We start from the raw sequence: 12,759 nt of genomic DNA on the forward strand, positions 1-12,759 counted from the left end.
TGACCAGCGGTTATGAAGAAGAAGATTTTTTACCAAAAACACCTTTTTTGGCATTAATTTGCCTATTTTCAACAATATCAAAAAATTAAAAAAAATAGTTTCTCAAAATCATATTTTCATCTACACAACAAATATCAAATCAGTAAGTTCTGCGGATCTCAAGATATTTGAGTGGACGGACGCCTCACAAACGGACACATACATACATACAGACTGACGACGGACGCCGGACGGATACCCATCCCAATAGCTTCTATAGACTATAGTCTATAGTAGCTAAAAAGCAATATGTTGTCTACAAAATCTGTTGACTTGGCTTGCTTACAGGAGTAACTTGCAAAATTAATGAACTTTGATTATGAGGAATTCAATTGAACAATGACTCCAGATTATCCTGTAATTCAGTCCCAGAATGAGAGTTACATTGTATAGACATATTGTCATTTGATAAACTGAAGTTGTAAGTAACGAAATTTTATAATTGGTCATGTTGAAAACTTTTTTTCCAAGTCCTCCTAACTTAGAAAGTGTGCCGATAAAGACACTCATGTATGTGTTGTTCAGTTAGTTTCCATTTATGAAAACTTTATCGGTCGATTGATAATTTATTTGTTGACTTGATGAATTTTCAGTTGATTGGAATCTTTTCTCTTTGACTTGACTAGGTCAGTGATTGATTTGATACATAATTGGTTCATTTGATCGTTTGATTTGATACGTTATTATTCACTTGGCTACATTATGGGTTGATTTGATACAATCTCTCTATTTATCTATCCGTCGATCGATCGATTTATATATATATATATATATATATATATATATATATATATATATATATATATATATTGTAGCGCGCAAACAAATCCTTTAAGACTCAAAAATAATTTGTCTGCGACTACTGTGCAATTGTCATCTATGAGTGATATTCCGTAATGCGTAATTCCTCCATAAATAAGACAAAGCAAATATCCGATCTAGTCATCACAGGGTTTATTCGAATATAAGCAAGTCTTCCAGATAACGTAATGAAAACGTAATGGAACGATTAACTGAAATAAATCAGAAAAATACAGAAAAAATAAGAACTAAGCTAAAATTCATACTCTGTAATGACCTAGGGTCAAAGGTCAAATCGGTGGGTCAAGTCATAGGACCTGCCTCATTAAACGCCCTCTAACGGTGACTGAACGCTTACCTTTGTTTACAAGATCTCATTTGCATAAACGACCATGACTTACAGAGCATGAACAATTTAACTGCTTTGCAACAGTTATAACTAAATCAAAGTTGTATGAAAATACAATCACTAAAGCAACTAAACTAATAAGTCTTAGATCAAACATGAATCAACTCAATCAATGTCCGTACGAGTGTTCTTTGTTCTTGGTCATTGTCCGTATAGATTTGCCTTGCAGGGGCGACGCCCTTGTATGCACAAGGCCAACAGAGTTCCTTGGAAAACTCATTCAGCTGTTAACTCAATATACAATAAGATAGAGGCTTACCGGATATTTTGTGGGCTCATAGACAACTGTAGCACTGAACAGGCTGAAATCTGTTCCGCAAAAACGTCTTTACAAGCAATTCTGGCGAGGAAAAATGTGCTCTGATCCTTGACTTGTAACTTTCAAGGAGGCGTTTCCCACACTAAAGGCTGTTAGGCCACGTAGTGTCTTTCTATGCATCGCGTTGTGTAATAGAAAGGTAAACACTGATTGTATCAATGAACTCAGTCTTCTACGCTGATATCAATTACAATCTGTAATCTCTTACTCCAAATAGTGAGCAGAGAATTTGGCCGTAACATTCCGGTCCCCTAATTGTGTAGATGGTATTCGGAACAATTATAAATTCAGTATGCTAAAAATGGTCAAAATTCAAATCTAACTAAATAAATGCGAATAATATACTGTTCATATATCGCTAATAAAAAGGTTAAAGTTCTTAGCTGTTGTTGTGTCCTTCAGATGAATCGTCGATGACATCGGCCTCCAGGATCACACACAGTTTATCCACTGGGCGCCGTAGAGTAGTCGTTCTGGTTTTGACTTCTGCAAACCTGACGAGTCCCTTCTTGTCTTGCATCACTTCGGTGATTCTGCCCATAGACCAGGAGTTCCTCGGCGCTGTGTTGTCAACGACCAACACCACGTCTCCAACGTTGAGGTTTCTTCTGATCTCGAGCCACTTCTGTCTCTCTTGTAGCAATGGGAGATATTCCTTTACCCATCTCTTCCAGAATATATCCGCCAGGTACTGCACTTGTCTCCATCGACGGCGTACGTAGTTGTCATTCTTCTGAAACAAGCCGGGTGGCAGGGCCTGTTTTGGTTTCAGCATCAACAAATGGTTGGGTGTTAATGCCTCTAGATCGTTTGGATCTTCTGACAGCCTGGTGATTGGTCGGCTGTTTATTATGGCTTCCACTTCACAGAATAGTGTTTGCAGTGCTTCGTCTGTCATACGAAGTGGTTGTTCTTGAGCAAGAAAAAGATAATTTCCTTACGGTTCTGATGTGACGTTCCCATACTCCTCCGAAATGGGAACCTGCTCGGGGGTTGAATTCCCATTTGATGTCTTGTTGATGGAGCGCATTTCGGCTATCTTCTCTTGGTTCCATTTTCCAATACTCTCCTTCAGCTCTTTGTTGGCTGCGACGAAGTTAGTCCCGTTGTCTGATCTGATGGACCGAACTTGTCCTCTTCGTACTATAAATCTTCTAATGGCATTGATGCACGAATCTGTGTCTAATGAGCAGGCTACCTCTAGGTGTACCGCACGAATCGCCATGCATGTGAAAATCACTCCATACCTCTTCACAGTGACATGGCCACGTTTGACATCTATTGGTCCGAAGTAATCAACACCTGTGCATGTGAAAGGTGGTTCTTCGGGGGTAATGCGGTCCTTTGGTAGGTCTGACATCTTCTGCTCACAAACTTTCGCTCTATATCTCCTGCAGATCACACATTTGGCTATGAGGTTGCGGATTGCTGTAGGTGCACGTAGAATCCAATATTTTTCTCTTAGCTTCGCCAGCATCGAGTTCCTTCCAAGGTGTCCGACTTCTTTGTGGATTTCTTGGAGGATGATTGTTGACACTGGTGAGTCTTTCGGTAGCACTATCGGGTGCTTGCTGTCTGGTGATACTGAGGCACGTTCCAGGCGTCCGCCAACTCGTATTATTCCCTCATCCAAGATTGGATCTAGCTTATATAATGGGCTGTATCTCCTGACTTGTTCCTTTCTCTGTAGGAGTGCCATTTCATTTGGGAAATGCTTTCGTTGCACGTATTGCATGATTGCATCTTCAGCCCCTTGCAGTTTCTCTAGTGTAAGAGGTGGGATTGTTTTTTCACAACTCTCCTCCGTAGTGTCTTCGTTGTTGCTTTCATCGTTTTGTTTTCTTTGCGACAACGATCTAGGAAGTTTTTCTTCGCTAGCAGGAACCATCCAACTATCTTCTTTAGCTTTGTCAGATTGGAATAGCGTAGCAGGATCTTCTCTACTGCAAACGCTTGCTCTACTAATACGGTGCTGTACACGGATACTTCCCGCTTAACTTCTGGGTCTTTATTGCTTAGCGCTCCGGAAATGCCTTCTTGTGTTGGCCATTCACTTTCTGGTTTCCACAGGAAATCTGGTCCTTGCAGCCATCTTTTGTTTTGCAGGAACTTGTCTACAGTCAGTCCCCTAGATGCGTCGTCAGCTGGGTTGGATTTGGTATTGATGTACTTCCACTGTTTATGATCTGATCCTTCACGTATAATATTGATTCGGTTGGCTACGAAGGTGTGGAACCGCGAGGTTTCGTTGGCACAGTACTTGATCACTGACATGCTGTCTGTCCAGAAGTATTACCTTTTCGTTATTAATGTCGGGTTCCTTCTCTAACATTCTGTTCATTCCCACGGCAACTGCAGCTGCTGTTAGCTCCTGGCGTGGGATTGTTATTTTCTTCAATGGTGCAACCCTTGCTTTCCCCATAAGGAAGGCGCAGTGAATTCTTCCGTCTTCGTTTACGAATCTAATGTACGATGCGACACCATATCCGTATTCACTGGCGTCAGAAAAATGATGTATCTCACATACCTTGACTTCTCCGAAGTCCGCTGGTTTGTAGCACCTTTGGGCTGAAACATTCTCTAGTTTTGGAAGATCTGATAGCCACCTTTGCCATTTCTTCCGGTCGTCTTCTCTGATCTTTGCATCCCAACCAATACCTCTACGACACAAGTCTTGAAGTAGTATTCTTGCAGGTAGGATGAATGGGGCTGCAAGTCCAATGGGATCGTATACTGAGCTGATAATTGATAGTATGCCTCTTCTTGTTGCAGGCCGGTTTTCAATGTTGATCTGGAATCCTATTGTGTCTGACTCGACCGACCATGAAGTACCTAGGGCACGTTCTACTGGGAGGCAGTCGTATTCCAGCTTCAAATCTTTGATTTCTTTAGCTCTTTCCTCTTTCGGTATGGCCTCTAATACTTCACGACTGTTGCTCACCCACTTCGTTATACGGCAACTACCCTTTTGCAAGCAGCAGTCAGATCTTGTGTCAACTTGATTGCTTTCTCAACGTTCTCCACTGACTTGAGGCAGTAATCTACGTAGAAATCTCTCTTTATTGTCGAACAGGTCGCTGTTGTCATCGGCCATCTTGTGTAATGCTGTGTTCGAGCAGCTCGGGGATGATACTGCACCGAACAAGTGAACCATCATCTTATAGACTCTTGGAGGGCTTTCTATGTTTCCATCTGGCCACCAATAAAAGCGTAGACAGTCGCTGTCCTTCTCTTTAACTTTTACTTGGTGAAACATAGCCTCTATATCTGCCATTAAAGCGATTGGTTCCTGTCGAAATCGTAGTAACACTCCTAGTAGATTATTTGTCAGATCCGGCCCTTGTAATAGTAGGTTGTTCAACGACACCCCTTGGAACTTCGCTGAACAGTCAAAGACAACACGGATCTTCTCTGGTTTCTTTGGATGATATACTCCATGGTGAGGTATATACCATACCCATCCATCGTCTCGGTTTAAATCGTCACTGGATTGGGACTTGTACTGCATATCCCTTCTCAAGTATGTCTGCCATGAACTTCTGGTAATCGGTATGAAACTTTGGGTTGTTTCTGAGCTTTCGTTCAAGGCCTTTGAAGCGTTGTAAGGCATACTGCTGGTTGTCGGGTAGTCGAACTCTCTCGGTTTTGAATGGAAGTCCCATTTTGTAGTGTCCGTCTACTAGCTCAATGGTTTCGTTCACTTTCTGTATGAACTTCTTGTCTTCTTGGGAGTGCTCCCTTTTGTCATCTATCATGCGCTCAGGAAAGTCAAGGTCAATGGAATGCCGCACCAACCTGTCTAGTTTGTTCATTTCCTCCATGTCTCTACAGCAATAATTTCTGTTCTGAAGCTTGGAGGATGGATCTGTTGTCCCGTTTCGCTATATCTGGATACGTGCCAGGGGATCCATCCTATTTGCGTTCTGCATGCGTGAGGCGTTTTACGCGGACCGCGTATCGTCTCCAGAGGGGTGAATGCTTCTATTTCTCCAGTGCCTAACATCAGTCCTATTTCGGCATCTATTCTTGGAAGTTTTATGTTCTTCAGATGTGGCCATCTCATGATGTCTTCTTGGCGGGGAATGAAGTCTTCAGAGACGCCTATCGTTTGTTTAGTGTACACTGTTTCCAGCTCTACTGGTGGCTCTGAGCAGTCTAGGTCGTACACTTCTATACCTGTGACCGTCTCGCAGGTGAGGGTGCCTCTGCCTATTGTGGTGTCTACTGTCAACCTTGTCTTTCTACCCGGGGCTCCAAGCTGTCTTTGTAACGTTTCTGTGCAGAATGATGCAGCACTGCCTGAGTCTAGAAAGGCATAGGTCTGTACCATTCTTTTTGAGCCCTTCAGCTTCGCCTTGACTGGGATAACAGTCAGCAGGATTTTGCGGTTCTTGTTCCTGTTGCTGTCATCATCGTCTTGGGCACCGGTCCCCATACAGGGCTGTATTTCTTCTACCTCTGTGGTGAGGCAGTTTACTGTGACAGTTGTGCTCTCTGGCTGTATTGGCGTCTTGGAATCATCATCATCCTTATCAGCTGTTGGTCGACGATCCTGATGTAGCACCGTTGGGTGTTTTCCTTGGCATTTGGAGCATTTAGCTTTCTGCTTGCATTGCCTACTTCAATGACCAGGCTTGAGACAGCCGAAACATACACCTTGGTTTCTCAGGAAGTTAACAGTATCTTCTTGACTGGCTGCAATCAATCGTTCGCAACTGTCGAAAGAGTGATTGCTATCTTGGCAGTGCAGGCATGGCTTCTGTTGAGCTTTGTGTGGTTGGAGTTTGAAGTGCTGCTCTTCTTGCTCCCTTGGTTCGTCTTCTTACTGGTACTGGTGACACTGGTGGCGAAAGATAGTTCCACTTTCTCTGTGGTTTTCTTCTTTTTCACCGGGTTGTCGAGACTAGCCATGGCCTGTCTGCTGTAGTCCGGGCATGACAATCTAGTAGCCTCAGACTTCACCAGGTCGACAAGGTCTTCAAATCTTACTTTCTTTTTGGCTTGTCGTATCTTTGCCGTGCGCTTACTCCAAGAATCTTGCATAAAGTAAGGAAGCTTCTTGACGATCCGCTTCATATTTTCTGAATGCTCTAGTACTTCTAGTCCATCAACACATCGGGTCGCTGTCTTGCACCGATTAAGGAAGATGGCGAACTTGTCTAACGATGTAACGTTGTCTGGCTTGATTTGAGGCCAGTCTAAAATCTTTCTCAGGTAGGCATTGGCTATCTTGTTTGGATCACCATAACGCTCTTCCAGCTCCTCCATGGCACCTTTATATGCTTCACTTGCGTCTATACCTGCATACCCTTGAACTATTTCATGGGCTGTACCTTCGGTGAACTGTCTCAGCAGAGTGAGTTTGTCTTTGTCATCCTCGGCAGTTGGTACGAGTTTGGTTTCAAACTCGTCTATGAATGATCTGTACTCCATGATGTTGCCATCAAACTTCTTTATCACTGTGGACATCTTCTTTATTGCTCTAATCATCGCCCACTGTGCAGCGTCACGTGTTGTCTTACTCATGTTACTGCCGCTACTTCTGTTGGAATTTCTGGAAGCAGCTATGCTGAGTGCGTCTTCTGAAATGTCAGACCCGCTGTCCCTCTCACTTTCTTCTGGACGGTGATCTCTTTCATTCTTTTCTTTAGCCATTATTCTGTCATGAGTAGCTTTATTTCGTCTTCGGCCAAAGCTTAGTACACTGTCCCCCAAGTAGAACCTTTCTTTGGGAGTATCAGTCATACGATTTTTGCCTCTGTCGCTGGAATGCCCACCAGTTGCTATTCTTTCTTCGAATACGGGGTAGTCATCTGGCGGTTCAGTCTTAATACCATGCGGCAGTGGTCGATTTCCAGTTCCATCCAATTCGTACCTGGAAAGGACTCTTTTTCGTGCTTCAGACATAGCTATCTCTGTGTCTATGGCCAGCTGTTCTTCCTTTGATTGTAGATCTTTCTCCGCCTCTTCTATGGCTTGCCTTTTGGTTCGTAGATCTTGCTGTGCTCTTCTTAATGCTTGCTTCTCCTTCAGTATCGCTGCCTTTGCCATAAGCTCTGCTTTCTTTTGGTCTTCTTCCATTCGTTTAGCAGCAATAACGCTTGAGCGTGAAGACATGCGACTGACTATGCTACCGACTTGGGAAGCGCTCTTCCAAAGTACACTTTGGTTGTCATCTTGGACTGAGGCGTGTGACCTGGTCTCGCTTCTGTTGTGCCAGTTGTCGACTCTATGAAGGAAACCTTGCAGGGATGAGTATACTCCATCCATCCACCTACTAAATTCTTGATAATCGTCTATGCCTCCTACCAATGACTTAAATTGGTCTTTGGCAATGACAAACTCTTGAAAGTTTGCCATCAATTTTGTGTACTGCTTCTCGATTGCAGACCTCCCTTGTTCTTCATTTAACATTTTTGACATCTTCTCCCTTCTTCTTGTCATCTTCCGTGCCAGTTTCTGTAACTGTGCTTCATTAGTATCTAATGCGATTGCCATACCTTCTTCTTTTTGTTTCTTGATACGGCTACTACGCCTTGGTTGTTGCAATTCACTTGCCATGGCTTGACTTAGGTAAATATCACAAGTCCGATGGAAATAACCGTTAATGAGAAATGTAGCGCGCAAACAAATCCTTTAAGACTCAAAATAATTTGTCTGCGACTACTGTGCAATTGTCATCTATGAGTGATATTCCGTAATGCGTTCCTCCATAAATAAGACAAAGCAAATATCCGATCTAGTCATCACGGGGTTTATTCGAAATATAAGCAAGTCTTCCAGATAACGTAATGAAAACGTAATGGAACGATTAACTGAAATAAATCAGAAAAATACAGAAAAAATAAGAACTAAGCTAAAATTCATACTCTGTAATGACCTAGGGGTCAAAGGTCAAATCAGTGGGTCAAGTCATAGGACCTGCCTCATTAAGCGCCCTCTAACGGTGACTGAACGCTTACCTTTGTTTACAAGATCTCATTTGCATAAACGACCATGACTTACAGAGCATGAACAATTTAACTGCTTTGCAACAGTTATAACTAAATCAAAGTTGCATGAAAGTACAATCACTAAAGCAACTAAACTAATAAGTCTTAGATCAAACATGAATCAACTCAATCAATGTCCGTACGAGTGTTCTTTGTCCTTGGTCATTGTCCGTATAGATTTGCCTTGCAGGGGCGACGCCCTTGTATGCACAAGGCCAAAAGAGTTCCTTGGAAAACTCATTCAGCTGTTAACTCAATATACAATAAGATAGAAGCTTACCGGATATTTTGTGGGCTCATAGACAACTGTAGCACTGAACAGGCTGAAATCTGTTCCGCAAAAACGTCTTTACAAGCAATTCTGGCGAGGAAAAATGTGCTCTGATCCTTGACTTGTAACTTTCAAGGAGGCGTTTCCCACACTAAAGGCTGTTAGGCCACGTAGTGTCTTTCTATGCATCGCGTTGTGTAATAGAAAGGTAAACACTGATTGTATCAATGAACTCAGTCTTCTACGCTGATATCAATTACAATCTGTAATCTCTTACTCCAAATAGTGAGCAGAGAATTTTGGCCGTAACATTCTATAAATATATATATATATATATATATATATATATATATATATATATATATATATAATATATATATATAATAATATATATATATATATTATATATATATATATATATATATATATATATATATATATATATATATATATATATATATATATAAGGCGATGAAATTCTTTTCTACGCTTCGATAAAGTTTGTATGTGCGATGTATGATTGTGAGCATGCGTGCTTGAGTGCTTTAAACTCTACAGCGTGTTGAGCGGTCTCAGTCAGAAAAATGTAACAACTTAGCTGGCTATTGAACCACTCTTTTTTGGAGTGGAGATTTAGCCGAGCGGTTCTCTCTGTGGCCTCTCCACTAGGCGACTGATGCCGTATGTTGTTGGTTCGAACCCGATTGAAAACTAGCCATATATATATATATATATATATATATATATATATATATATATATATATATATATATATATATATATATAGTTCTATTAATCGAGCAATCGATCAATTTATTCAATCATTCAATCGATAGAAAGATCGATCTATTGATAGATCAGTGCATCGATCGATCAATCGGTCGATCTATCGATTGATCAATGGATTGATCGATGGATCGAGGATAGATCTATCCCTATGAATCTATTCCCATGAATCACTTAATCCAATACATTATCAGTTGATTTGATACGTTATCGGTAAATTTGTTGATACGTTATCGGTTAGGAAAAATTACTACGTTATCGGTAAATTTTTACTACGTTATCGGTTAGAAAAATTACTACGTTATCGGTTCGTTACTACGTATCGGTTGATTTACTACGTTATCGGTAAATTTTTACTACGTTATCGGGTTTGATACGTTATCGGTTAGTTACTACGTTATCGGTTGTAACAGGCCGTACAGCCATCATTTGACTGAAAGTGAGCGCTAACTATTTTCAGCTTGACACTTCAGGATTAAATATGATAGAATAACATATTTTACATAGTTTCAGAACGTTATGTATAAAGAATCGATAAACCGCATAACAATGATTTAAATGTATCAATGCGCTGATCGATGATAAAATTCGTTCTCATTTTAATTGATTTTCGTCTAAAAAGTAAATAAAGAATATAACTGTCATGCCAAAATAAACCAACAATTTTCAGTTCAAACTATATGAGTCATTATTATTATTATTATTATTATATTATTATTATTATTATTATGTATCTTATATTTATTAGTTTGGCGTTACATAAACGGGGTAGCAATTTTTTTCCTGTGCTGTCTCGACAAGTATTCTTTCGATTTTGTCGAACACACAGTACTGTAGATTTCCCACAATTCATTATGCTTTGTATCCTCGAAGATAGCTGAGTGAAGTCGACCATGTGTAGACAAATTCATAGACTATTTATCAAAATTTTAAAAACGTACTTTTATGCACACCATTCTTCTCAATTCTCATTTTAAATAATTTGGAAAATTATGCATAATTGAGAGGGGAGATAGCATTTTTGTGAAATTTGCCACAGATTGTGTCCTCAGCCATACAGAATAATGTGATGGAAAGTAGGGAGACTAGTTGCACCTGTTTTATGAAACAAAAGGATATTGATATTTTGCAATGGAAGTGACAAAAGCATGCTAAGTTTTCTTAGAACTGACCCCTTCAGTTCGTCATAACTTACTGCCCAAAAAGCAAGGCATTTGTAGACCTAAAGAATGTTACTTTTACGGTTGTTTCGTGGTTATTTTGAAACTTTCACTGAAATATCTAAACGTACTTTTACTAGATATTATTTAAAAATTATTCTGATGCTGCACATTAGTGCTTACATGCAGAACTGAAAAAGTTTTTAGAAAAGTAACCTTCAAGGATACAAATCAAAGAGAATTGTGGGTAATTTATTGTACTGTGGAACATACTTTCGCTTAAAAATTGGCGAAAATCCGGAAACTACCGAAGGGTGCATGGTCGGCACTCTTCGGAAAAGCGAGGCGAGAGCTACCTGAGGCGAGGCGAACATGGATTGGTTACGTAGCCGCTTCACGCCTTGAACAATACCCGTTGCAAGTGTGTGTCTATTTGTCTGTGGATTTGCCTACCTCTGCAGATGGCTCCGGCTGCCTGTCGTCCAGCACAATCATCAACATATTCATAGTGACAATTCAGCAGTGACATTTCATCTCCGACGCAGTCAATGTTGCTAATCCATACGCTGTTTGAAGTGTATCGACCCGCTAATGCATACAAAACGTCTTCACTGCCATAAGTAAAATCTAAAGTAAAGGTCAAACAACACCACAAAGGATAAATACATATTCATGGTAACTATGTCATGAATTTTCTTTTCACACGTTTCTCGGATGATTCCTTTTCATCAAAGTATACAGAGCAACCTCACTCCTATCCAAATCTAACGATTGAAAGTCAATAAAAGCAACTTACTTAAAAAATAGCGTCAATGATGACACTGTGCTCCTCAGTGCATTTAGTGGTAGGGATGCAAGGAGAGAGGTTTGGGAAATGTTGCTGAGAAAGATGCAAAGAAAGGGTTGAAATGTGAAACTGTAATAAAACCTATTGTTTTTTTAGCAGTGAGCGTCCAGCTTGGTAAACAGGCCATCTTGTACATGAAGGCAAAAAACATAATTTTCACATGTCCACCAAACTTGGAATTTGCATAGATGTACATAGATCATCCAAATTGATTTATCTGCAAGATTTTGTATGTTCCTTGCTACAAAATTCTGACCCAATTGAATTATAACAGGAAAAAATGCACGCATGAGTGGACAGTGTGGACTGTGTATTGCATGCACTACATCTGCCGTGATGATGGATTGCCAGACGACCACACTGCATCAAAGAACTGTAGTTTAAAACGAAAATATAATTCTAAACAAGTCATTGACAATGACATAGTCTCCACTTGTAATAGGAGTATTAGTCTTGATGGGGCAGGGAAATGTGGTCATTAAGAAGTATCACTGGAGTGTATATGTTGAGATCTATGGGCAAATAGGTCTATGTCGTTGTTCCCAATTTGAAACACATGAGGCATGTCTAAGTTATGGTTCTAAATTGGGAAAAAAGATCAGACCTGTAGCTGTATTGGCCAGCCAAGAAATACATATGTGCATAATAAATGAAGTACAAGATGTGACATCTTAAGGTCTAATATCATATCAAAATTGAAGGGTATAGAACTTGTGGCTACTGAGTTATGCATATATATGTATAATCAAGGTCAAAGGTCATCGAGGTCACGTGACATTTTGAAAAAAAAATGTATTGCTAATAAATCCCTATATGCCAAAAATCAGACCTCTACCTCTATTCCCTTGCCCAGAATTAGATATGTGCATAATAAATGAGGTAAAGCGTGTGTTGTCATAAGGTCTCCCATCCTACTAAATGTAAAGGACATAGCACTTGTGGTACTTATTTATTGACATAAACGTATATTTTAGGTAAAAAATCATCAAGTTCACATGACATTTTGTCAAAAAATTTCTATCCTATAGTTATCCCTATATACGAAAAATCAGACATCTAGCTCTATTGGCTTGCTCAGAATTAGATATGCACATAATTAATGAGGTACAGTATGTGGCGTCATAAGGTCTCCCAT

At 40.2% G+C, this 12,759-nt stretch overlaps 3 protein-coding genes across 3 annotated transcripts; all 3 read right to left on the reverse strand.

The window, feature by feature from the left end:
- Positions 1 to 1,947: 1,947 nt before the first annotated feature.
- LOC139141630 (uncharacterized) lies at positions 1,948 to 2,466 on the reverse strand. The gene has a single exon (XM_070711221.1). The coding sequence runs from the start codon at positions 2,464 to 2,466 to the stop codon at positions 1,948 to 1,950; it is 519 nt and encodes a 172-aa protein (XP_070567322.1).
- A 39-nt stretch (positions 2,467 to 2,505) lies between these two features.
- LOC139141631 (uncharacterized) lies at positions 2,506 to 3,267 on the reverse strand. The gene has a single exon (XM_070711222.1). It carries the CDS (start codon positions 3,265 to 3,267, stop codon positions 2,506 to 2,508), a length of 762 nt encoding a protein of 253 aa, XP_070567323.1.
- A 65-nt stretch (positions 3,268 to 3,332) lies between these two features.
- Positions 3,333 to 5,380, reverse strand: LOC139141632 (uncharacterized). The gene is made up of 3 exons (XM_070711223.1): positions 5,072 to 5,380; positions 3,865 to 4,533; positions 3,333 to 3,743 (listed from the first exon to the last, which is right to left on the reverse strand). The coding sequence occupies exons 1-3, from the start codon at positions 5,378 to 5,380 to the stop codon at positions 3,333 to 3,335; spliced, it is 1,389 nt and encodes a 462-aa protein (XP_070567324.1).
- Between the last annotated feature and the right edge of the window lie 7,379 nt (positions 5,381 to 12,759).

The sequence above is a fragment of the Ptychodera flava genome, chromosome 10 (genome assembly GCF_041260155.1).
Source record: "Ptychodera flava strain L36383 chromosome 10, AS_Pfla_20210202, whole genome shotgun sequence".
NCBI lineage: Eukaryota > Metazoa > Hemichordata > Enteropneusta > Ptychoderidae > Ptychodera > Ptychodera flava.

What these genes read in the sequence shown, in the direction of transcription:
- LOC139141630 (XM_070711221.1), bottom strand. Translation starts at nt 2,466, where the DNA reads ATGACAGACGAAGCACTGCAAACACTATTCTGTGAAGTGGAAGCCATA.
- LOC139141631 (XM_070711222.1), bottom strand. Translation starts at nt 3,267, where the DNA reads ATGGCACTCCTACAGAGAAAGGAACAAGTCAGGAGATACAGCCCATTA.
- LOC139141632 (XM_070711223.1), bottom strand. Translation starts at nt 5,380, where the DNA reads ATGAACAAACTAGACAGGTTGGTGCGGCATTCCATTGACCTTGACTTT. An exon ending in TACTTGAGAAGGGATATGCA is followed by an intron (nt 4,534 to 5,071) that starts GTACAAGTCCCA and finishes TGCTTGCAAAAG; the next exon opens with GGTAGTTGCCGTATAACGAA. An exon ending in CCGACATTAATAACGAAAAG is followed by an intron (nt 3,744 to 3,864) that starts GTAATACTTCTG and finishes GATCATAAACAG; the next exon opens with TGGAAGTACATCAATACCAA.